Source organism: Cnephaeus nilssonii, assembly GCF_951640355.1.
Source record: "Cnephaeus nilssonii genome assembly, chromosome: 16".
Classification (NCBI taxonomy): Eukaryota; Metazoa; Chordata; class Mammalia; order Chiroptera; family Vespertilionidae; genus Cnephaeus; species Cnephaeus nilssonii.
Window position 1 is genome coordinate 25,618,101 of NC_137087.1, and position 27,217 is coordinate 25,645,317.

Sequence of the window (27,217 nt, forward strand, 5' to 3'; positions counted from 1 at the left end):
TGGGAACAGTATTTAAACGTTTACTGCCCCTTATCAGTGCTGTTTTACTGTATAAGAAAGGTAAGTAAGAACTGAGCTAGGATATTGGTAGTAAAAAGTACAGGACAGTAATGAGGAATGTGAATGAAGTAGGGCCTGATTATGAAGACAGGACTGAAATTAAGTAAAAAAGAATGATTAAGGGGGAAAATTCCCAAGGATTGCACTAGGAAAACAGAAAATATTCCTTTTGGTACATAAGGAATGTGAGAGAGAGAGAGCTTATTAGGGGAAGATGATGTGTTTTGTACATTGTTTGAGATGAAGATGAAACACTATTACATGGAGCTGTATCATTGAGAATAAACAGGTTGGATGAGAATGTTATTACCTCAACATATTTTTTAAAATATATTTTTATTGATTTCAGAGAGGAAGGGAGAGGGATTGAGAGATAGAAACATCAATGATGAGAGAGAATTATTGATTGGCTGCTTCTTGCACACCCCCAACTGGGGATCGAGCCCACAACCTGGGCATGTGCCCTGACCCGGAATCGAACTGTGACCTCCTGGTTCATAGGTTGATGCTCAACCACTAAGCCACACCAGCTGGGCTACCTTAACATATTTTGAGTATCTGTTTCATTTAAGATTTTGAGAAGTGACAAAGAGAATAGTTTAAGCAATATAACAGTATAATTTCTCTGAACTTAGAGAATTTGGGAACATTAAGGCCTTGAGTAGGAATACACCTAAGAAGGGATAGGAAATGAGATCATTTAGTAGCAGGTGTGGAGCCAACAGAATCCAGGGTAATAAAAACCTGAAAGGGGATATTTTTAAAGCAGGAAATGATTGTTAAAAGTATTTGTCCCAGAATTTGAAAGTCAAAAAGTTTTAAACCTAAGTATCTATTTTTTAAAAATGTTTTTATTGATTTGAGAGAGAAAGAGGATGGGAGAGAGAAATGTCATTCAGTTGCCTCCCATACTCATCTGACTGAGAATTGAAAACCTGCAACCCGGGTATGTACCCTGACTGGCAATGGAACCCGAACCTTTTGGTGCATGGGACAATGCTCAACCAACTGAACCACACTGGCCAGGGCCTGAGTATCATCAGAGAAATTTAGTGATAGGCAAAATTGACATGTAACAGTCATTCCACCACAACTATCCTATCTAATAAAAGAGTAATATGCAAATTGACCATCACTCCAACGCACAAGATGGCTGCCCCATGTGGTCAAAGATGGTTGCCCCCATGTGGACACAAGATGGCCACCACAATATGGCCGCCAGGGGAGGGCAGTTGTGGGCAATCAGGCCATCAGGGGAGGGTAGTTGGGAGGGACCAGGCCTGCAAGGGAGGGCAGTTGGGGGCGATTAGGCCTGCAGGGGAGGGCAGTTAGGGGGGACCCAGGCCTGCAGGGGAGGACAGTTGGGGGCAACCAGCCCTACAGGGGAGGGCAGTTAGAGATGATCAGGCTGGCAGGGAGGGCAGTTAGGGGTGACAGGGCCAGCAGGGGAGGGCAGTTGGGGGGGACCAGGCCTGCAGGGGAGGGCAGTTAGGGGCAAATGGGCCAGCAGGGGAGCAGTGAGGCATCTATCAGGCTGGCAGGGGAGTGGTTAGGGGGTGATCAGGCTAGCAGGCAGAAGTGGTTAGGGGGTGATCAGGCTAGCAGGCAGAAGCGGTTAGGGGCCATTAGGAAGGCAGGCAGGCAGGAAAGTGGTTGGGAGCAAGCTGTCCCAGACTGGAGAGGATGCAGGCTGGGCTGAGGGACATGCTCCCCCCCCCCCCCCCCCCCCGCCGCCCTGTGCATGAATTTCATGCACCGGGCCTCTAGTGTTCAATAATTGCATCCTCATTTTCGCTATGAAGGCAGTTTCTACCAGTATTGGTAGTACTTGTCAATGACTATTCTTCAGACATATTCTGTCAACAATGCCGGCTTCTTTCTTTTGGCTTCAGAGATACGTTGTGCCAATAGTTGGTCTTCAGATATATTCTGTCAACGCTGCCGCTTTCTTTCAGCTTTAGAGGTATGTTGTGCCAATAGTTGATCTTCAGATGCATTCTGGCATCACGTGCAATTGGCGCCAGTGAGAGCTTTATATGTATTGTGCATGCGCAAGTCAATGCTTATTTTCAAATTGCCAGCGCACGTCAATTGTACCGGCTGGATGATCGGACAGATGGACGGTCAGTCACTTAGCCTTTTATATATATAGATATTTCCAGTTCTTAATATGGCCCTTGGTATTTGCAGTGCTCCCCATATTCACAAATAATCATTTTCATTCTTCACTTTTCATTTTCTTCATGAACATTAACTTTTCTTTACAAATGTTAGCTTATGTTAGACTAATTGAGATTTTAAGAAAAGTTGTGAAGAAGTATTGATTTAGGAGAAATCCATAGTTGTGTTGCACTGTGGATGTTTTTTGTTCAACCAAGTTCATTTACCTAATTATTTTCTCTTTTCAAAAGCCACAAAGTACATGTGATTAAATTTGTGACTAGGTGAAATAACATATCGTTATATGTCATGGCATTTGGAGGTCATTTACTACTATAAATGCTTAAAATATTTAAAATTGGGAGTACCTAGGATCTTATTATTCATTGATTTCTCAGATAGATAATTGACAGTGCTTTCAGGCAGTCACAAAAGGGTGTGAGACCTTTGAATATTGCCAGAGGATAAAAGTTTTTTTTTTTTTAAATATATTTTATTGATTCTCTACAGAGAGGAAGAGAGAGGGATAGAGAGCTAGAAACATCGATCAGCTGCCTCCTGCACACCCCCCACCGGGGATGTGCCCGCAACCAAGGTACATGCCCTTGACCGGAATCGAACCTGGGACCCTTGAGTCCGCAGGCTGACGCTCTATCCACTGAGCCAAACCGGTTTCGGCAAAAGTTTTTTTTTATAAATACTAATTTTAATGAAATTCTATCACAATGCTTGGAGTGGTTTATCATAAATGCAAATCTATTTCACATAATCTTGCATATGTATATATTATACAGAGTTTTTATGTGAATACTTTCTTCATTTATTCAAACAATGCTTATTGGGGACTTGTGTGCTAGGTACTATGTTGCTAAGCATCTCCGACATGGTCTATCCCAGTGGTCGACAAACTCATTAGTCAGCAGAGCCAAATATCAACAGTACAACGATTGAAATTTCTTTTGAGAGCCAAATTTTTTACACTTAAACTTCTTCTAACGCTACTTCTTCAAAATAGACTCGCCCAGGCCGTGGTATTTTGTGGAAAAGCCGCAGTCAAGGGGCCAAAGAGCCGCATGTGGCTTGCGAGCCGCGGTTTGCCGACCACGGGTCTATCCTCTTAGAACTTTCTGTATATATATTTTTTTCTTTTAAAAAAATCTTTATTGTTGAAATTATTACATAGGTCCTCCTTTTTGTACATGGTATTTTTGTATGTAACAAGGTGTCAGTTACAAGTGCAGTAAAACCTCCATATAACAGACTAATTTGGGCGAGGGGTGCCCCTTAAAACCAAAAATCAATTATGTAATAAAGTTGGTTTTCCGAATGTGTATGTTAAAAATTGACAAATTAGTTTACCTATTTTTAATTATGTAGACATGTTTGTGTAATTAAAATTATGCATGAAAAATTTAATTCCGTAGAAAAATTTTCAATATGTATTACTATAACTTAAAATTTATAATGAATAGATCTAGTAAATTTGTACATTCACCAATCACTGTGAGTAAACAATTGTACATGGCTAGGGTGTGGCTTCACACATGTGGAAACATAGGCCGGCAGGAGTTAAAACTGCTACAGTCATGCCACATGACAACAGAACCAATTAACTCAAGTGATACTGAATGATCATGTGCTAATCATTCACTGAACATTGTTTATCATTGGATTTTAATCTATAGACTATAGTGTAGATATGTAATATCTATGTTGGCAAAATTACTAGTGTTTTTTCCCCAACATATTGCCTATTTGCTAAAACGTATTCAGAATAACAAGTGAGTTAATAACAATAAATAACCAGTTACTTTAATTATAAGCAAATCTTGTTTAAAAGCATTTTAAAATTAACAGGGTGTTAATTTTCACATAGGACATACAGACCAGAAATTTTGTCCATTAAATCCGAAGTTCGTTAAATCGAGGTGTGAAAAATCAAGGGTTTACTGTGGTTCCTCAATGATCATGCTTTTGAAATGCTAATGATACTTATTAAACTTTAGTGATTTTTTTTTTTTATATTAACGCTTGGTAGGAAAGACAGAACATAAAAACAAACAAGAGTAGGTAAAAATGTAAAAACCTGATAAACTGATATTCCTCCATATGTGCTTACAATATATTTCAGTTTTGGTTAAATGGGTACCTAATGTTTATATTATCGTGACTATATAAACAGTATTTTTGGTTGCCTATATGCTGACTTTTAATTTCTTGAAAAATAATTTTATTTTGGGGGGGAGTTAATAATTGCCTTGCATTTCCTCCCCTTTATTTAGTGTTCTGTGTACTCGTCACAGATTTAATCAGATATTCCCCAAGTTATGTAAAATTCTCTCAGTATACTCAAATGTATATTAAGTAACCTGGCAATTTTATCTTAATCTTTAGTATCTGGGGCTTTTATATCTGGACACTCTTAAGACCTCTTGTGGTCTTATTTTGCTATCATCCTGGTGATTCCCTTGTCTTTTTTATTTAACTCTTCCTAGATTCCATATTTTGGTTTACATAGTCTCTTGTATTATTGGTGGAATATATCTTCCAGTAATTTCTTTTAAAAGGACTGCCTGTGTGGACATTTTTTGATGCTTGTTCATCTGAAAGTATCTATATTCTACTCTTAAACTTGACTTATTTCTGACTGGTTATAGAATTCTGGGTTAGAGATTGGAAATTATTTTTCCTAAGAATTTTGAAAGTATTGATCTAATGTTTTCCAGATTCTGGTTTTGCTTTTGAAAAATCATGCCATTCTGCTTTTTGATCTGTCATCTGAAAGAATCATGTGGAATCTTCTCTGTTGTTTGTGCTTGGAAATTTCACAATGACATTCCTAGATGTATATATCTCTTTTCATCCATGGTGCTTATTAGCTCTTGAGGAGTTGCTTTTCAATCTGGGAACTTTGAGTTTAGGTTCTAGGAAATTATTTTTGAATTGTTTCTTCACTTTTCTAATTTTTAATTATTTTTCTCTTTCTGGAACTTTTGTATTGGTATGAGACCATGATGGTCCTCTTTTTATTTTTTCTCATTTACATTCCTTTTGTTCTAGTTAGTGGGAAAAAATTTTTAACTTAATATTCTAAAGCTTCTATTGCATTTTTCATTTTTCCTATTAAAGTTTAATTTTATAAAACTTTTTTGTTTTCCAGATAGTTTTTTTATAGCATCCTGTTTCTGTGTTTTGATTATGTTTCTCTTATTGGGAATATTATATTAGTATTTTGGTATGTTTTCTTCTCTTTTCAGAGTCTTGTTTTCTTTGAAGTCACTTTTTTTCTCTTGTGTTATTTTGTCTGTTTTGTATTTGATGTTTTACTTGCAGGAAATATCTTATGATTCTGACTACTCATATTTAAAAGCACATTGGGAGCTCTGAGCATGTGGGCAGGGTTTGTTGGCTATATAATCTTGTCTGTTTAGAGATCAGGTCATTTCTTTGGGGAACACCTAATGTCTGTGTGTTTAGTTGCCTTTTATTGTAAATTGGTCAGGTTTCCCAGAGAAATCTGCTAGTCTTTTTCCCTAACTCTCAAAAGTTTCACCCAATGAGGTAAAAATAGATTTAGAAGTGGGAGAAAGGTGTTGGTTTTCAACATCATTTCATTATGTAAACTTTCACTTAATCCGCTGTTTCAGTAGTAATGTCTGCCTTCAGCTTGCTTCAATATGCTCCCTGATCCAGAGACCCAAAGATAACCTTTTCTAGGGGTGAGGAAAAAAACCCACATTTTCTGCCAAAGTGGGAGGCACTTTAGAGGCTGAAGCCAGGAAAAGAAACAGACTAGTCTCATTTTTCCTATTAGTCCTACTTGCCCCTCATTTTTGAATCTTTGGGTCTTCTCTGTTGTAAATTGGAGTGTTCATCAGCTTTGCCAAATTCTAGCTTTAGCTTAAGCTTCTTTTATTACACAAGGTCAGCTGCCACTGCTATTGCTGTTATTTTAGTATAGTTTTATTATGCCCATTTTACTAATCTATTGAAATCTTTTTTTAAAATATATATTTTTTTATTGACTTCAGAGAGGAAGGGAGAGGGAGAGAGAGATAGAAACATCAATGATGAGAGAGAATCATTTGATCAGTTGCCTCCTACATGGGCCCTACTGGGGATCAAGCCTGCAGCCTGGGCATGTGCCCTTGACTGGAATCAAACCTGGGACCCTTCATTCTGCAAGTCGATGCTCTATCCACTGAGCCAAACCAGCTAGGGCTCTATTGAAATCTTTTGCAATCTTCATCGTATTATCCAACATGTTAAATTATTCTCTTAATGTTGAGTCCTGTTGACTCTATCTTTTTTATCTTGATTAAAGTATGAGGATAGAGCCCTATTGATAGAGACCTAAATTTACTTTAGAAGAGATTCAATCAGTTTTACTTTAGTTCTTGGTTAATACTGTAAGTTAATTTGTTTACCAGCTGAGTTCCCTGGTGTGCTATATTATTCATGAGCTTATATTTTTCATTTTTTTCCTAAAAATATTTTCAGTTCTTTCCCCACAATATCATAATTTTAAAAATTTCTAGTGTATTAGTTACACTAGTCTACCTAAAAAGAATAAATTTCTTGCTAAAGAAAAAGTTTAGGCCCTAACCGGGTTGGCTCAGTGGATAGAGCATCGGCCTGTGGACTGAAGGGTCCCAGGTTAGATTCTGGTCAAGGGCATGTACCTTGGTTGCGGGCACATCCCCAGTAGGGGTGTGCAGGAGGCAGCTGATCAATGTTTCTATCTCATCAATGTTTCTAACTCCCTATCCCTCTCCCTTCCTCTCTGTAAAAAAATCAATAAGATATATTTTAAAGAAAGTTTAGGGTTACTTGTAGCGAAATAAAATTTGCTCTTGGTGTAACCTTTTTCTTTTATAGTGCTTACAAGCCACATTGCAAATAATAGTTTTTATACTCTAGATATAAACTGACATAAATGGATTGTCAAGAGCCTTTTAAACTCAAATTATGTTTCTTTAATATATAATTTTCTTTTTAAAATATACTAGAGGCCCAGTGCACGAAATTTGTTCAAGAGTAGGCCTTCCTTCCCCTGGCTGCCGGCACCGGCTTCCCTTTGGGACCCGGGTTTCTCTCTGGCAGCTGGCACCTGGGGCCCGGGCTTTCCTCACAATACCTGCTTCATCCGGAAGGTCATCTGGTCTAATTAGCATATTATGCTTTTATTATTATAGATATTTTTATTGATTTCATAGAGGAAGGGAGAGGGAGAGATAGGAACATTAACGAGGAGAGGGAATCATTGATAGGCTGCCCCTTGCACTGGGGATCAAACCCGCAACCCAGGCATTTGCCCTGACCGGATATCGAACCCTGGCCTCCTGGTTCATAGGTCGATGCTCAACCACTGAGCACTCTGGCTAGGCTAATATATAATTTTCTTTAAAAAGTTTTCCCCATTTCCAGAATCAGTGCATTTTAGAAATTGTTTTCCTTTCTTATTATGTTTTACAGATTACGTTAGAGATGCATGCCTAATTTGGGTCTGTGACTATTTAGACTCATTAGACAAAAACTAATTTAAAAAGTGTCTGGGTGTTCTCTTACTGTCTTCTTTTCTCATTCAACTTCATTTACTTTATAACTATGTTTCTTCTACCTTTTCCAGTTTTCTACTCAATTCTCCTTGGTGGAGAAGATGGATGCAAAAGAGGAGGTGTGAGTAGTTCTTTATTCTCTCTGCATCTGTTAACATTACATCATCTTTCCCATGCAATATTCTTGTTTCTTCTTAGTTCATCCTCTTACATTTATGCAGCTAATGGGCTAGTATTGTTTTCTTTAGTATTATTTATAAAGTTTAGTTTATTCTGACAATATTCTTATAAGGTTTATGATATTAATTTGTAAATATTCTTAACTATGTTTCCTTTCTTCCATATGTCCTTTTAAAATCTGACATAAGGAAACTATATAGCCATATTGTTTCTCATTCATCACCTTTATTCAATTCACTCACATTTATTAAGTTCCTAAAGTATATCAGGTCCTGGGAAATAAAATGTTGATATTTCTTTTACTATTGGAGTCCATACTTTCTTAGGGAATATCTCTTCCCATTTCTTATTAGAATTATTGACATCTAAATAATTAAAAATTAACTTTAGCTTTCTTGATCTCCGATCCACCTTATTGATTACTATTTCCTTCTGGAGCTATATGTGGTTTTATAAAATTTGATTCAGGTTTGAGTTCTCGCTCTGCCAAATGTTAGATAAATCTTTCTTTCTGGGTTTTGCATTCTCACCTATAAAAAAGTACCTAATATCTACTTTATAGGTTTGTGTTGACGGAATTTAGAAGTTAAAAACGAATTGAGAGAATATACATACATGTATTACATAAAACTTCTTAATTTCAAAAGCTGTATGATGGTATTATTTTTATAAGGATTGCTATCTAAATATTTATTGCAATTCTTTTAAAATAAGATTTATGTCTCCCTGGGAACAAGAACTGTATCATATATTGATTCTTATCATTGCAACTGGTAAATAGCAAAGTCTTACAATTTTGGGTTGAATTTCCTAAAAAATTGACTTAAAACAAGTATAGCATGGTTGACATTTCTTTCCACTGCTATGTATTGATTCCATCTATGTAACTTTAAAATTTAATGTTAAGAAAACATTCTATATGGATAATTTCTATTACATATTTATAAATATTATTACTTCTGATTATTCCCAAATTATCATGTTGTCACCCTTGGATTCGTGGATTTCTGGATGCCGTCTGTCTCCGTTACTTAATTTTTCTTCTTCTTTATCTGTTTGAAAAATAAATTATACAGCCATATTATTATTCCAATAGCAAATTTTGTTTTTCTAGTTTTTTTATGTGAAGAGATCATTTTTATTTATGCCAAAATATTAAATATCTTAAAAATTAGTGTGGTTTAGACATTGGGTAATTAAAAAACGAAGATTAAAAATATTAGTATGTATATTCTTGTCTCCCCCCTCCTCACTTTAGAATGAAATTGACCCATTTCCTTTTTAAATTAAATTTGTTGTTTTTCTGAATAATTGCATTTTATGTGTCCTTTCTCCTTATAACATTTTAATATAACGGAATCTTAATCATTGTGACAAATCTCTAGCTAGACATTTTCTCTGTATATGAAGTGTATTATACTTTCAGGTCAAAGAAAAAAAGAAAGTGAAGCCAGCATGTGTCAGTTACCTTATTGAGTCCTTTTCTTACATTATCAGGTTTAATTCTTACAACAACACTTTGAAGTATTAATTACCTCTATTTTACTAATTTGAAAACTAAGGATCAGAGAAATTTTTTCATTCATGGTCTCAGTGTTCTAACTCTAGAGAATATATGCTCTTTGTGCTGTAGTGTATGACCTGGAAAGTAATGATTCAGAGTATTGAATACCATTTTACCAGTCTATAATAGCTTTATGGAATCACTTATATAACTTTCTCATATGAATTTAAAACCTTCAGTGTCTTAGATTATAGATAATAATTCTCAGTACTCTTTTACTCATTGTTGGTCTTGCTAAATTGATACTTGTCTACAACATTCTTTGGAAGCATAGTTATGAAGTTTCTTAGAAAGTTCATAGAGTTTGGATAAGTAATGTACATTTGAGAGTAGGACAACTTATATTAGCCTGAGGCAGTTTGTTGGGTTTGCTGGTGACAGCATTTCCAGCTCCCTGACACTGACCTTTTTTCTTTAAAGAGTTAAAACGGGGTTCCAGAGATTGGTGTTCTCCTTTTCTCTTGATATTGCTTTGGGTTGCAAACATTATTTTATTCCTGTTTTTAATCAGTGCAATAAAAAATTATCTTATGCTTCTCTTCTATCATAAGAGCTGAATGAGCATGGTATGTTTCAGGAACAGGAAAAAAAACAAGGTACCAATCTGTAGAGTAAGGGATTAGGGATTGTAGCAGGATCAGAAGAATGCAGAAAACAGATCTTTCGGGTCTTGTCAACCAGCGTTAAGTTCAGACTTAATGTAGTCCCATGGGAAGCTAATAGAAAGTTTGAAAGTAAGGGGGATAGTTTGATATCCTTTTTCTGGTTTTAATATCTTACTCTACAACAAATGGAAGACTCTAAAATGTACCCATTAAATTGCAAAAATGTAAATTGAATGCTGTCAATATAACAGAAATCTAATTTATAGTGGAGTCTCTGTGTGATTATAGATAGGTATAGAGATTCTTCCCAGTCTACAGCTGGAGCTCTTGAAAGTTATTTTATACTTTGGAGCAACGTGACAATTAAATCCTGAAACCTGGGAGTTATCACATCCATTTTCTTCATTCTGATGGGAATAGGAAATTAAGATATTCCTAAAACATTTTTTTTCAGGTGCCTTTTATACAGTCACAATTTTATTTATTGCTTAATACAGAGGACTAGACAAATTTTAAAGCATGTACATGTTTATACTTGGAAAATTTGGGAAAGCTTAAAGAAAAATTAGTACACCACTCTTGGATAATTTTCAGTGGCATTTTTGCAAGTGGCTTTTCTAGTTATATATATATAGAGAGAGGCCTGGTGCATGAAATTCATGCACGGGGGGGGGGGGGTGTCCCTCAGCCCAACCTGCACCCTCTCCAATCTGGGACCCCTCAAGGGATGTCTGACTGCCCTCTCTCAATCCAGGACTGCTGGCTCCCAACCACTCACCTGCCTACCTTCCTGATTGCCCCTAACCGCTTCTGCCTGCCAGCCTGATCACCCCCTAACCACTCCCCTGCCAGCCTGATTGATGTCTAACTGCTCCCCTGCCAGCCTGTTTGCCCCCAACTTCCCTCCTCTGCCAGCCTGGTCACCCCTTAACTGCCCTCCCCTGCAGGCTTAATCACCCCCCCAACTGCCCTCCCTTGCAGGCCTGGTCCCTCCCAACTGCTCTCCCCTGCTGGCCATCTTGTGGTGGCCATCTTGTGTCCACATGGGGGTAGGATCTTTGACCACATGGGGGCAGCCATCTTGGTGTGTTGGAGTGATGGTCAATCTGCATATTACTCTTTTATTAGATAGGATAGAGGCCTGGTGCATGGGTGGGGGCCAGCTGGTTTGCCCTGAAGGGTGTCCTGGATCAGGGTTCCCTTGGAGCATGGGGCGGCCTGGGCAAGGGGCCTGTGGTGGTTTGCAGGTCGGCCATGCCCCCTGATGACCCAAGCGGAGGCCCTGGTATCTGGAATTTATTTCTACAATTGAAACTTTGTAGCCTGGAGCGGAGCCAAGCCTTTTGCTCGCTCCGTGGTGGCAGCCATTTCTGTTGGGATTTATTTATCTTCTATAATTGAAACTTTGTAGCCTTAAGCAGAGGCCTGGGCCGGCCAGGGTGTGTGGAAGCTTGGCTTCCTCCATCGCTGGGGAAACCCAAGCCTCCTTCCTGCTCTCTCTGTGGCTGCAGCCATCTTGGTTGGGTTAATTTGCATAGTCGCTCCTGATTGGCTTGTGGGTGTGGCTTGTGAGTGTAGCAGAGTGATGGCTAATTTGCATATTACTCTTTTATTAGAGAGGAGATATATATATATATACATATATATATATATATGTGTGTGTATATATATATATGTGTGTATGTGTGTGTATATATATATATAATTTTATGGTAGAATTATAGTATAATAGCACAACAGTAAAAAGTTGCAGGTCCTGTGTTGGACTAAGTGATTGATGAGGCCAGAATATGAGAGCGTGAGCTGGAAACACAGGAAGTGGTTTCCAGGAGTAAAGTGTTTGAAATTGAAGTTATGGAGAAACTGTAACTGGAGGAGAGGAAGAAGTGGTTCATGTAGGATAGATGATCAAGGAAGAAGAATGAACTTTGCAGTGAGGAATAAAGAGTAACCTAATCCATCTCTAAGCTCATTAGTATAAGGGATATAGTGGGGAAAACAGTCATAACTTGAGAGGAATCCAGCAAAAAAACTGTCTTTGAAGAAGATCCATATTTCATTTAAAGGAAGAAGGCAAAAGATACACAATTCAGAGAAGTGGAAATTATGGTGGATTTTTACTGGTATTATTTCAGAGATCATTGTGACAGGTTTTTGTGAGTTCTATTAAAGAACATATATGGCCCTAGCCGGTTTGGCTCAGTGGATAGAGCGTCGGCCTGCGGACTGAAGGGTCCCGGGTTCAATTCCGGTCAAGGGCACATGCCTGGGTTGCGGGCTCGATCCCCAGTAGGGGGCATGCAGAAAGCAGCTGATCGATGATGTTTCTCTATCATTGATGTTTCTCTCTCTCTCTCTCCCTCTCCCTTCCTCTCTGAAATCAATAAAAATATATATTTTTTAAAAAAAAGAACATATATGCATAACCCATATAACACGGACAACAGAATGGTGATGGCCAGAGGGAAGGAAGGGCAGGGTGAAGGTGGGCAAAGGGAGGGAAAATGGGGACATATGAGCCATGTCAGCCAGCGCTGGATAGGTAGTTTTAATTAAAAAGTTAGTAACACAGGCTCAAGTAATATATCACTGCAAAAAATGGAATCACTAACAAATGCAGTAGAAGGAATCCAAGACTCCTCATCAGTGTTACAATTTTCAATTTTAGTCCCAATCCTATTATGTGAAGAACCTTTGGAATTTAGCCTCTGTGATAACAATTTTATCATATGTTAAAGTAACACCCATCTTCTTTTCTTTGTGAATATAGGTTGGGCAAAATATTTGAAAACTCTTAGCGTATCGTAAATTAAATATATTATGCATTTATAACGTTTCCACTGAATATAAAACACAGTGGGAAATTTATTAGTAAATAATGAATCAGCCATTACCTATAATCAGAAGGTAACTAATAAGATTTCCAACTACAGTTGACTTTTTTAAAATTATTTTTTAGCTTAATTTTTTTTTACAAATCTTTATTGTTGAAAGTATTACATAGGTCCTCCTTTTCCCCCCATTAACCTTTTCCCATCTGCTCCCCTCCCCCCCACCACCAACCTATTGTCTGTGTCCATGGTTATGCATATATGCATACAAGTTCATTGGTTGATCTCCCTCCCCTGCCTTCCCTCTGAGGTTCAACAGTCTGTTCATGCTTCTATGTCTCTGGGTCTATTTTTGATCATCAGTTTATTTGGTTCATTAGATTCCACATATGAGTAAGATCATGTGATGCTTATCTTTCTCTGTCCGGCTTATTTTGCCTAGCTTAATACTACAGTTGACTTTTTCTCTTTCCAATAATTTTAATAACATGGCAGTCAAAATATGAAAAGCAGAGTCAAACATGTTCCCTTTAAAGGTGGTGCTACCATGATTGCTTCGCACAGCATGATCAAAGGTAATGATGATACCAGATTCCAAAGAGCAAGGCTTCAAGGCTCACAGACTGAAAAGCTTGGTTCTGGAAAGTCTCAGAGGAGTCGCAGGTGGCAGGAAAGACATGAAACTTAAAGGACCGTCACAGTACAGGGTGCAGTTACTGGGTCATCAGCACCTTGAAACGTTTCTTGATGGAGATTCGGTGTCGAGAAATTTTGTCATCTGGGGAGAACTGAGCAGGATGGGCTGATCAGATCTGTTGTCCCGTAGGATTGAACTTCTTCAGGGTATAGACCCGGTCTCCCTGTTCTTTGAGGTAATACTGGAGAAACAGGATCTTGCTGAAGCAGGAGGTTCCAATTCTGTCTGCAGCTCAGTCTACTGAGGGCCTCACGTCTACATTTGACTCTTGAATGGCATGGGTTTGAACTGCTCAAGTCCATTCATACATGGATTTTTTTTTCCAATAAGTACTATAGATGTATTTTCTCTTATTATTTTCTTTACTTTAATATTTTCTTTTTTCTAGCTTGCTTTATTATAAGAATACAGTATATAATATACATAACACAAAATATGTGTTCATCAACTGTTTGTTATTGGTAAGGCTTCCGGTCTGCAGTAGGTCTTTACATTTGGAAGACTTTACATTGAATTTATGTCCTTTGGGTTAGGGAAATGTATACAAACCTTGGCTTTCTAGATTCTTGACTGAAATGTTTTGTCAATAAGACCATATTATAATTGTTCATGAGGGCAAAGCAGATAATGTTCAGGTTTTCCTTAACATTGTCTCTACTTCAGTTTTTCTGGAGTTTCCAGAAGCCCATTTATACTACAACTTAATAATTAAATATGAGAATCTTATAAAATTTTAAATAGTGGGAGAAATTTGTATAGTTTCAAACCTTTGCATAACACCAGATAGACCTCATCTCAACCCCTAAGGATCATTTTTAGAAGAAGCCTTGACTTGGGCTCCTGCTTGACTTTGTGTGGATAACTAGAAACAGATGTTAACTCCTTGAACAGTGTATTTCTGTCTTTACCAGTTCTAATAGGTAAACACATCTAACTAGCTTTCTAACGGGCAGCAGCACAAAGACCTCAGAATCAAATGTATCTTTTACCAGTTTGTCTCCATGTTTAAAAGTACATGATAACAGGAGTCAGAAGGTATTTAATATTTATTAAGCACTTTGTACATGTGCATCACTGTACTGGACACTATAACAGCTCTACCCTCAATGAATTTGCACCTATAATTTAACCTTTTGCACTCGGATGTCGAGTGTGACTCGACACGGTTAGCATCGGTAGCAGCTCTTTTTATACTCTTTGAATGTATTAATAATTTGAAATATAAAAAAATCCAAATAAATAAGTTTGTATGAAAAGAAACTCCAGTTTTTTATTCTACTGCCGCGCTTTGTAAAATCTGGGGTATTTAAAAAATTAAATCCCGAGTAGAATAAAGGAATTGAGAAAAAAGCAAGCGAGTGCAAAGGGTTAAAGATATTATATTTGAAGAATATAGGAGAGTATATGATCATATGATAATATAATCTGTGTGACAGATAACTGTTTATAGGAGTTCAAAGCTAAGTTTGTTAACAGGGAGTTACATACATACTGAAGAACTTGAAAGAGTCCAGTACAAACAAGAATTAAATACAGGGAAACTGAAACACTTTAGGTATAATGTAGCAAAAGATGGGTGGAAGAAAAAGATAAAAGTAAGACTACCTTTAATGTAACTCAACCTAATCGGGAAGACAGTTCTATGACAAGATAATTTTAGAGAATGAATGAAATGGGATGTAAATGGGGGCCAAGAGGGGGTAGAATGATTGAATCTATACTAATAAGAGAGAAATATGGTAATTGACCATCACTCTGCGACACCCACAGCCAATCAGGAGGGAATATGCAAATAAGCAGGACAAAGATGGCAGCCACAGAGCCAGCTGTAGTGGGCGGGAGGCTTGGCTTCCTTCATTGCCAGGGTTGACCCAAGCTTCCCGTCTGCACTGGTCAGCCGCTGAAGGTGGGGCCTGTGGACAGCAGCCACGGAGCCAGCCTGAGCTCATGGGAGGCATGGGTTGCCTGGACCGGCCACAAAGGGAGGGGCCTGCAAACGGCCCTCAGCCCCTCACCCAGACTGACCACACCCCCATGGGGTGAGGGTCCCCGCTGGGGGGCGTGACCAGCCTGCAAACAGCCATCAGCCCCTCACCCAGGCTGGCCAGGCACCCCAGCAGGGACCCCCACCCTGAAGGGGGTGTGGCCAGCCTGAAAACAGCCCTCAGCCCCTCACCCAGGCTGGCCATGCCCCCCCAGCGGGGACCCTCACCCCATGGGGACGTGGCTGGCCTGCAAACCACCACAAGCCCCTCACCCAGGCTGCCCTGCCCCCCAAGGGAACCCCCACCCTGATCAGGGACACCCTTTAGGGCAAACCAGCCCGCCCCCTCCCATGCACCAGGCCTCTATCTATACTAATAAAAGGGTAATATGCTAACTAGACTGGGAGACCTTCTAGGAGACCTTCCAGACATTCTTCTGAATAAAGCCATGGTGGTGGGGCCAAGGTATAGGTGGTTAGGGGCCAAGAGGGGAGGGCAGTTGTGGGTGATCAGGCCAGGATGGGACAGCAGTTGTGGGTGATCAGGCCGGCTGGGGGGGGGGCGGCAGTTGGGGGTGAGCAGACCAGCAGGCAGAATGGTTAGGGGCAACCAGGCAGGCAGGCAGGCGAGTGGTTAGGATCCAGCAGTCCCAGATTGCAAGAGTGATGTCCGACTGCCAGTTTAGGCCTGATCCCGATCCCGAGGGGTCCCAGATTGGAGAGGGTGCAGGCCGGGCTGAGGGACACGTCCCCCCAACCCCGTGTACGAATTTTGTGCACCGGGCCACTAGTGAGTTATAAAAGAGTCAGTTTTGGTTTTCCAAATATAACATCCTTGTCTTGTTCCCAGTATAGAGGAAAAGCTTTCAGTCTCTCACCATTGAGTATGATGTTAGTTTTGGGTTTTTCAATATGATCTTTATTATGTTAAGGTTGTTTCCTTCTATTCTTAGTTTGACGTTTGTTTGTTTTTTAATCAAGAAAGTGTTGCTTGTCAATTTTTTTTTCCTGTATCAATTAAGATAATCATGTTTTCTTCATTCTGTTAATGTGGTATATTGCATTGATTGATTTTTATGCTTTGAACTATCTTTGCACTGCTGACTGTCTTTGTATTAAAGTTTTATTGTTACAAAGCCAAGCTCATTTGTTTACATATTGTCTAGGACTGCTTTCATACTACAAAGTCAGAAGTAAGTAGCTGTGACAGAGACCATATGGTTTGCAAAGCCTAAAATATTTACTGTTTGGTCCTTTTTAGAAAACGTTTTCCGCCCTCTGCTTCTAGAATCATCAGTATCTATATAGTGCTCTAGTATGTCTTGAATAGATATTGGTCAGTCTATATTGACCAACATTTTGTAAATTGCTCTTCTTAATAAACTTATGATTTATATTCTTATATATAATAAGGGGTTATAAAGTGGTTATGGATAGGTTACTTAAATAATGATTTTAAGAGAAATGTTTATTTGAATAATGAATTTGGTAATGTCTTCTCATTCAATGCCATGGCTTATACATATTTTAAAATATCATATTCTGTATTGCTTATGGAATTTTATGTTTTCTTTTCCATAGGTGTATGTGGAATTTGATGATCTTGAATGGGATAAACGAGAGTGGGTTAGAGTTTATGAAGAGTTTTCAGCCTTCTTGGTGGAATACCACTTAATCTGGGCCAGGAGGAACAACCCTAGCCAGACTCAGGGATCAAAGAGCAAGCAGATTCAGTGGCCTGCATTGGTAAGATCACTTTTTGTTTTATTAAGCATTTTTATTTTGTTTAAAAGAACAAGAATTGAATGTAAGTTTAGATTATTTGCTGATTATACTATATAATAAAAGCCTAATATGCTAAGTGTTCGTTCAGTCGTCCGGTTATCTGTTCAACCAGTCAAAGCGATATATGCTAATGATATGCTAAGAATGCTCAACCGCTCTCTATGACGTGCACTGACCACCAGGGGGCAGATGCTCCGACCCGTAGGTTAGTTTGCTGCTGGGGTCCAGCCTATTGGGACTGAGCAAGACAGGCCGGACACGCCCTGGAGCCCTCCCATGGTCCCTTCCTGGCTGGCCAACCTCCTGCATCCCTCACTGGCCCCAGTCGTGCACCGGTGGGGTCCCTCGGCCTGGCCTGCGCCCTCTCGCAATCCGGGACTCCTCAGGGGATGTCGGAGAGCCAGTTTCGGCCTAATCTCACAGGCCAGGCCGAGGGACCCCACTGGGCTTCTAGTTCTATATAATAAAGATGTAATATGCAAATGATCGTTACGCCGTGAAGTGTAACGACTGGATCACGGATCAGCAGGAGGGTGGGACAGCGAGCTACAAGCGGGAGGTGGAGCGCTACAGGAGGGGGCAGGGCAGCAAGCTATGAAGGGGGGGGGCAGAGGGAGCTACAGGAGGGCGGCAGCGAGCTACTGGTTACAAGTGGGCAGCAGAGAGCTACAGGAAGGGGCAGGGCAGCAAGCTATTGGGGGTGCTGGGGGAGCTACAGGAGGGCGGGGCAGTGGGCGGAGAGCTACTGGAGGGCGGTGCGAGCTACTGGTGCACGGATTCGTGCGAGGGCTACTAGTATATATATATAAAAGCCTAAACAACCCTTTGACCTGTAGCTATGATGCACACTGACCACCAGGGGGGTAGATGCTCTGACCGTTAGGTTAGCTTGCTGCTGGGGTCCAGCCGATCAGGATTGGGCGAGATGGGCCGGGCATGCTCTGGAGCCCTCCCACGGTCCCTCCCCAGCTAGCCACCCTCCTGCAGTCCCTCCCCGGTCAGCTGGCCCCAATCAGCCCCGATTCGGACTGGGCAAGACAGGCCGGACACACCCTGGAGCCCTCCCACCGTCCCTCCCTGGCCCTGATCGTGCACCAGTGCAAGGGACCCCACGCACCAGGCCTCTAGTGGATTAATATTCCTGAAGAGGTTCTGAAGTATCTGGCAGAAATGTCAAATACTGCTTTCATTTTGTTAAACAACTTTGTGTGTTTTCTTTTAACCTTTTCAAGGATGGAGAATTTATTCAGATAATGTTTGAGAATTCATATATACTACATTAGGACAGTAATAATTAAAGGTAGGAATCTTACGCTCTTCTTCATACCTGCCCTACTGCCCAACCTGATTCAAGACATTGCATTACTGTCATTGCCATTTTGCTAAATGGAAGTCCCTAGGCACTAATCACACAGGCAACTGCATGTGTCATAAAAATGCACACCTTTTCTGTTAAAAGATGTCTCTTTCTCACTGGCTCTATTGGCAGTTCTCCAGTTAGTTCAATACTTTAAAGGCTATGGCAACATGCAAAAGAATTTCATTTTATTATTTTATTTTTATTTGTTTTATTATTTAAAGTATTACATATGTCTCCTTTTCCCCCAATTAACCCCGCCACTCCTACTCCCCAGGACAAGCCCTCACTGCCCCAGTCTCCGTGTCCATTGGTTATGCTAATATGCATGCATACAAGTCCTTTTTCCCTGATTGACTCCCTCCCCGCCACCACCACCCCCCCCCCCCCCCCCCCCCCGCCTTCTCTCTGAGGTTGTACGGTCTGTTCAGTGTTTCTTTGTCTCTGGATCTATTTTTGTTCATCAGTTTATGTCATTCATTATATCCCACATACGAGTGAGATCATGTTTCTCCAACTGGCTTATTTCGTTTAGCATAATGCTCTCCAGGTCCATCCATGCTGTTGCAAATGGTAAAAGTTCCTTCTTTTTTCTAGCAGCGTAGTATTCCATTGTGTAGATGTACCACCGTTTTTTAATCTATTCATCTGCTGATGGGCACTTAGGCTGCTTCTAAATCTTAGCTATTATAAATTGTGCTGCTCTGAACATAGGGGTGCATAGGTTCTTTCTGATTGTTGTTTCTGGTTTCTTGGGATATAGTCCTAGAAGTGGGATCACTGGGTTGAATGGGAGTTCCATTTTTAACTTTTTGAGGAAACTCCTTACTGTCTTCCACAGTGGCTGCACCAGTCTGCATTCCCACCAGCAGTGCAGGAGGGTTCCTTTTTCTCCACATCCTTGCCAGCATTTGTCATTTGTTAATTTGTTGATGGTAGCCATTCTGACAGGTGTGAGATGGTACCTCATTGTCGTTTTGATTTGCATCTCTTGAATGATTTAGTGACTTTGAGCATGTTTTCACATGTCTCTCCGCCTTCCTATGTCCTCTTTCAAAAAGTGTCTATTTAGGTCCTTTGCCCATTTTTTTATTGCATTGTTTATCTTTTATTATTTATTTTTAAGTTAAGAAGCTCTCCCGAAGGTGGGGAGTTTTATTTATCTTGTCAGTTTCATTTGCTCTTGAATGATCCAGGTGGAGGGAGCCTCTGAGAAAGCTCAAGATGTAAAGGTCTGTTTGTTGTCATCTCCCTAGTTTTCATCTTCACCATCAATGGAGAGAGTAGCACACTTGCTTGCAGAAATGAAGGAGGCTGGATTTACTCAGGTGCAGAATGGGAGTCTTGATCCTTTCTGTGTCGTTGCTGTCTGACTCTTTCCAGTGGTCTTTGTTCCCTCCATCTCCTGTATGACGACTGGAGTTTCTGCTTTTGCCTTTTGGGATACTCCATCCACTTTATTTTCATCTGCTTTCCTTGCTGGTCCTTCCTCAGTTGGTTGAGCTGGAACAATTTTCCCCCCACCACTTGTAGGGGATTGCTGCTCTGTGTCTAAGCTCTGTGATCAAGCAGGAGGGTTAGACTTTGCTTCACCCAAGCATTCTCCTTTGGTGGAGGAACTGGCATTACCTTTAAGGGCTTTTCAGGTTCGGGAAGCTTCGAAGTTGAGAGTGACAGTATTCCTCCTTATTGAGTGTTTCATTTTCTAGAGATTTCTCACACTCTTTCCTTCTCGAATTTCTGCCAGGTGTCGCTGAGGTCCCAGTCTATGATGACTTACTTCTGATCCTTAACTTTTCCTGTTCCTGAGTTTATTCACTTAGCCATCTTGTGTGTCTCTTTCAAGTCCATGGTTCTAGATTAGGCTCATTCAGCTAACACTGCAGTGTCTTCCACTCTTTCTGTAGCTGCTCCTCTACTTCTCATTGTCTAGCAGCTGTGTCAACAGGCTTTGCCTCTCCAAAGATAGATGCTGCTCGACTGGACTAGAAGGTGTTAGCAGAGAAATCATCTTTAGGAGTGTTCCAAGGCTTTAGATTCAATTTGGGTCTTTGGGGGAACACTATTATCACACCTGTAATCATTCCGAGAATAATCATTGTATCTGTCACATTTGTCTTCATAGCAGTCCCCGCCTCCTCTGTTGTGATCATCTCTACAGTACCCACTACCAAATGCTCTTCTGCCACTGCCTATCCTGGAATCATAGCCTCTATTATAGTCTCTGCTGCCTCTATCATGATAGTAATCCTGGCCCCTGTATGGATCCATATTCTGGCTTGGGCCATAATGAAAACTGTGCCAATAGCTATCACAGTATTGGTCTCAATCATAATGATCTCGATACTTATCTACAAAGCTGTCATCACCTCTTCTAGGTGGGTAAATATCAAAGCTGTCTGTATCAGGATGGGCCTTCCAGTGTGTATCTATTTAGTCAGAATCTCGATTTCTATCTCAGCCAAAAGAACCATCATCCCTGTCTTTATCTTGTGTTTGATCAGCGATGTCCACTCGAATTCTCCCGTTATTTAGAGACTCTTCATTGAGTCTCAGGGCATTGAACAAGGAATCTAGGTCCTCAAACTCAATGTAACCAAAACCTTTCAACCTTGCTGGATTGCTGGGTTCACTTGGTAAACAGACCACACTGGTATTTAATCCCCTAAAGAATTCCTTAATGGCAGGTGCCTTAGAAAAGCAGTGTGGGGTGGCAATTTGGGAAACAGCTCCTGTCAATATTGAGTTCCCAAGCAGCCTGTGGAACAGTGGGAAGCGTCGAACAGTCTGGAGGTGCTCTGTACACAGCATTATCATTATTGTGCCAAGTGGTTGAAACATCTCCTTCCAGGTTGCTGTTTCATGAGCCCAGCTGACTGGTTTGGGGACAGAGGTGCTTCCTCCACCAATCCCTCCATCCTTAGCCAGAAAGTTTATTAGGGACTTAGTCTTCTCTGTCTTATTCTTTTTTTGCTGAGGCTGCCATGTTAAAAGAGGAAGAGAGAACATAAAGGCTTTATGTGTCTTTTTGTTAGTAGTCTTTCAGCGTATTTAGTCTCCTAATAATTTATTATGTGCATTAGGGGAAGCATAAATTGGATTAAAAGATACTAAAAGTTGACTGGTTTGTGTGCAGTGTGAAACAACTTTGCCAAGTGAAACTTTGTAGGTGAATAATAAGAGGATAAGAGGATACTTCATAACTGCTTCTTATAAAGCATTTAATAGCATATAATTTCCTTGGATTATAAATAATAGCAGATATTTAATGTGAAATTATATGTTCAGATAATAGGTAAAATTACTTCGTATCAGGAAATGTTCCATTTAAGAAAATAGATTATAAATTCTCAGTTTTATAAAAGAAACATGCTAAATTAGTAAGATCATTAATTGTATGAGGAAAAAAGCCACATCTGTTTAACCATTGTTGTCTGTTTTCTGACATTGTTTAGCATGTAATAGGTATGCAATATATATGAATAAAAATTTTTCTTACATTAATATTAAAGAAATATTAATCAGCCAGTTGGCGAGGGCCGGGGCCAGCATTAAGAAGCAAGTGCCAGCCTGCTGGCAGTGGCAGCAGGGCGGGGGGGGGAGGGTGATGGGGGCAGTGCCTTCCCCTGATTGGCCCAGTTGCCTCTCACAGAGGGACGCCGGACTGTGGCCATCTACATCTTGTTTGATGTAGTCCCATTTATTTATTGCTTACTCATTTAAAATAATACTCTTGTTTTCTACACTTTTCTAAACTTCTTTTTTTATTTCTTTAAACATACAGTATTCATAATTATTCTGTTGTAATCTGCATCTAAATGTAATCTGTACTCATTTCTAAATATTTTTGTTTATGGTTTTAAGTAAGGGTCCAACTTCTTTTGTTTGCTTGTGGATATCCAGTTTTCCCAGCACTATTTGTTGAAGAAAAGATTGTCCTTTCTCCATTGAGTGGCTTGGCACCCTTGGCAAAAATTATTTAAACATATATGCGAGAATTTATTTCCCAGATCTCTCTTTCATTAGTCTATATGCCTGTCTTGATGGCAGTACCACACTGTTTTGATTACTGTAGCTTTATAGAAAGTTTTGAAATCATGAAATGTGAGTCCTCCAACTTTGTTCTTTTTCAAGATTGTTTTAGCTACTTCGTTCTTTTTCAAGATTGTTAGGTAGACTCACCTACCTAACTGGGTTAGGGCCCTGGCTCCATCTCCTTTAGTGTCCCATATGAGTTTTAGGATTTTTCTATTTCTATTGTTGGGATTTTGATAGGGTTTGCATTGAAACTGTAGATGCCTTTGGGTAGGATTGACATGTTAACAATATTACACTTCCTAATCCATAAACACATGATGTCTTTCCATTTACTTACGTCATTAAATTCTTTTAGCAGTGTTTTGTAATTTTCAGTATACAAGTGTTTCACCTCCTTAGTTAATTCCTACGTAATTTTTTTCCTTTTGATGCTATTGTAAATGGAATCGTTTTGTTAATTTTTATTTTTAGATTGTTTGTTATTATAGTATAAAAATGCTGCTGGCTTACATGTTGATTTTATATCCTTCTGCTTAGTTAACATTGTACTCATTGTGAAAAGCTGGAAGCTTTTCCACTAAGAATGGGAACAAGAGAGGGATGACATTCTATTCAAGATAGTATTGAAATTTCTAGACAGAGCAGTTAAACAAGAAAAGGGGGGGAAGGCATTTAAATTTGAAAGGAGCAATAAAATTATTTGGTTGCAGATGATATGATCCTATATATAAAAAACCTTAAAGATTATAAACACAAATGCATGCAGACACACACACACACAAATAAATATGAAAACTAATAAACGAAGTAAAGCAACATAATACAAATCTCTGTTTTCTTTTAATCATAGTTTTAGGTAAGACTGCATTAACATTGTAGGACCTGCCTTTTTATTTTACTTAATGTTTTACATTATATACATTTCTCCTCACAGGGCAATAACTAACAATTTTTAATGGCTGCATAGTATTTGATCATATCATATTTTAGTTTTTTAATAATTGGTATTATAGTTGTTTTTAATTTTTGTGTGATTATAAATAACTGTAATAAATCTTTGTCTACAATTATGATTAATTTTAGAATTTAGAATTACAATAGAATTACTGGTCAGAGGATATGAACTTGAAAACAACAAAAATCTAAAAATCTCCTGATGCTCCGTAAATTATTTAAACGTTGTACTTTCTGCCATTGTCTCCATTCAGTGTATGGGCCTTTTCATCTAACCTGGACCCTAACACCCTAGTCCCTCTGCCCCCCTCACCTGCAAGCATTAATTATTATTTTTTTAATATATTTTTTATTGATTTTAGAGAGAAAGGGAGAGGTAGAGAGAGATAGAAACATCAATGAAGAGAGAGAATCATTGATTGGCTGCCTCCTGCATGCCCCACACTGGGGATTGAGCCCACAACTTGGGCATGTGCCCTTGACTGGACCTTTCAGTTTGCAGGCTGACACTCTATCCACTGAGCCAAACTGGCTAGGGCTGATTACTTATTTTTATACCATCTTGTTTTAAATCCCAAACATATGCAAAAGGAGGATTTTTCCAACTTAAGGAGGGCAGAATTGAATTGACTTATTATACCATTTTTATATCTGCTAATTTGATATTTTAAAATACTACTTAATTGTTTTAATTTGCATTTCTTTAATGTGATGAATATTTTTTCATACTTATTAGCAAAATGTATTTTTTGTGAATTGTCTGTTTTCAATTACTTATTGGGGTTTTGTGTTTTTATAATAATTGTTATGAGCATTCTTTATATTACAGCTCTTATAAAAAACCTTGTCAATTTGTTTCATGGTTTGCTTAGCTAATTTTATGATAGCAAGTCTTTTTGAATTGTATGTTTATATTTAAAGAAAATCTATGTAATGGGGTATGTTCCTTAATTTAGACAATTAGATTGTGTCTTTTTTTCTTCCTGCTTTCTTTATTTCAAGATGTGGTAAAAATTAATAGAACAAATAATTGAAATAAGAATGCTTGAAAATCTTTAGAAAACGACCATTTTCAGTTTTACAAGACTTTGCACACATTCATTTATTTATAGTACATGACAGATTCCTATCTGTTTATTAAAATGAGGCTCATTTAAGGTTATCTACAAGCAGCAGTTATGAAACCAGAATTTTTAAATTCATATATAGCAAAACAAAATATCTACAAATTTGAGAAATTTTAGGGATCTATATTAGGTGTCAAATAGAATGAAATACAATGGAAACTAATACTCTTCGCTTTTCTACAAATTTAATGTTTTTAACTCTTGTACACATGATACTTGCTTTTATGTTCTTGCATATGTTTATATTTATTATCCTCTTTCTAGTTGTTTCACCCTCTTGTGGTACCTGTTAAATATTACATATTGGTTCTATTATCTTGTCTACTTATTTTGAGAAATTATTAGAAACTAACTATATACCTGCTGGTTCTTGAAATCATGACAGGACAAAAAAATCATGTAAACTCATTAACCTATTCTAAAATTTATTTTTAAAATTCAAAAATAAATAAAACTTTAACCAAATATGGGATAGTATAATGCAGAGGTTACTTCTCCGGCATCTCTTCATTTTTCTTCCCAGGATATCAATAGCAAAATATATATTGGAACACCACATATATAATATGCTCAAATGGTGTCTATTTTTTGTTTGGTTCTGTATGATCAGGGTACCACCTGAGGCCATTCTGATGATGGAGGCCTAGGTAACTTACATTTTTATGTAAGTTGCTTAATATAATGTTAAATTTTATATTTTTTAATACAGTAAAATATTCATGAAATCACATTTATTTATACCAGGGAAAGAAAGTGTTGGCACTCATAATTGAAATCAACGAATTACCTACCTAACTGGGTTAGGGCCCTGGCTCCATCTCCTTTAGGAAAACCTTCTGTGGGGAGTGGGGCTTCGACCCTAACCCAGCTGGGTTGTAACACTACTGTATTTTCTAAGGGGCAGAATTTTCTACTACTTTTCTGCTGGCCCATCTTCCAGATCACCCCAACCAGAATTTATCTCACCATCCTGTGCTCCTGTAGAGCTTTGTTTGCACCTCTGTTTTAACAGCTAGCACATTCTGCTTTGTATTATTCTTATGTTTGTATGTCTGTCTTTCCCTACTAGATTGTAAGTTCTTTGAGGACAGGAATCATGTCTTAGTCGTTTTTGTATAATTCCTGGGAGTTTAGCACAGTATCTTATCCATTTCATATAGTAATTAATTGCTTATTTTAAAATGATGAATTTATTCCAGGTAGTGTAAAAGAACCCTACTCGGAATTATAGCAAGTTTCCTGATTATTATAACTCTATGCTAAAATCAAAGAACAGGAAAGCATAAACAGCCAGTTGTAAAAGGAAGTAACCAATTTGAAACATTGCAAATAGTCAAAGCAAATAATAAAAATGCTTATGATCGATGCCCTCTTTCTAATCAGACACAAATGTAGTTCCTGAAATTGTCATAGGGAAAAATATAAAATTACCCAAATGAGTTATTTTAAAGATGTAGAGAGAAGTTACTTTATTGTCAACTATATATGCTAATCTACAATAATTTATCTGAATTTCTGTAGTGAGTTTTAGGAAGCTCAGACTTTTTCTTCTTTTCAGTGCAATTTTTCCATCATAGATAGGTTATTCTGGTTTCAACAGGAATTGTGATCAGATCATAAACATGTAAACCTTTATCAGTATGTTCCTTTTAGGGGTGTGTGTGTGTGTGTGTGTGTGTGTGTGTGTGTGTGTGTGTGTGTGTCTGGTGAAAGTAGAATTCACTGTTCTTGGGCACAAAATTGCCTTTATGTCTGGCTATTATATTGCCATACTTGGTTTACATTATGACCTCAACCAGATGTTACTAAAATATGACGATGTTACTAAAATATGAAGATGTTACTAAAATATGAAGACATGCCAAATTCCAACTATGAATTTAATTTTGAAATAAAGAGTTTTTACATAATTACAATTGAGTTTCCAGAATTAGAATTATTAGTTTTTGTACTTTTGTAACTAGTGAAGTGGGAGTAAAGACAATATACTGTCAGAATTATGACTTCTCTGCAAGGTGAAGCACTTTCTGAGGTCAACTTATATATATAGAAAGTATTAAATTTTTCAAATGATAAAATCTAATACTGGTAAATATTGTAATGAACGAGTACTCATTTATTTCTTGTGGGTTATAAAAATGACATGGTTTTGGAGGAAAGCATTATGTTGTAAGAACCATAAAGAAGTTCATATGCTTTGATTCATTAATTCTACTTTTAGGAAATTATCTTTACAAAATAATTATTGAAAAGTAATAATTATATTCAGTTCAGTTAATGTTTATCAGGCATCTTATATGAGCCAGACAGTATGCTA

At 38.5% G+C, this 27,217-nt stretch overlaps 1 protein-coding gene and 1 pseudogene across 7 annotated transcripts in view; one reads left to right on the forward strand and one right to left on the reverse strand.

The window, feature by feature from the left end:
• JMJD1C (jumonji domain containing 1C) overlaps nucleotides 1-27,217 on the forward strand; it is a 244,456-nt gene that overhangs the window by 73,444 nt on the left and 143,795 nt on the right. For 4 of the 6 annotated variants that reach the window (XM_079793546.1, XM_079793547.1, XM_079793542.1 and 1 more), the window contains exon 2: nucleotides 17,221-17,385. Coding sequence is in view for 3 of the 6 variants with exons in the window: in XM_079793542.1 (XP_079649668.1) it covers nucleotides 17,221-17,385 (165 nt within the window). In the remaining 3 variants the exon portion in view is untranslated. Of the gene's footprint in view, nucleotides 1-6,751; nucleotides 7,900-17,220; nucleotides 17,386-27,217 lie in introns of those variants that run through there. The other 2 variants (XM_079793544.1, XM_079793551.1) reach the window with 2 other exon arrangements.
• LOC307112817 (eukaryotic translation initiation factor 4B-like) lies at nucleotides 18,068-21,767 on the reverse strand (annotated as a pseudogene). The gene has a single exon. The product of its transcript is annotated as a eukaryotic translation initiation factor 4B-like (transcript).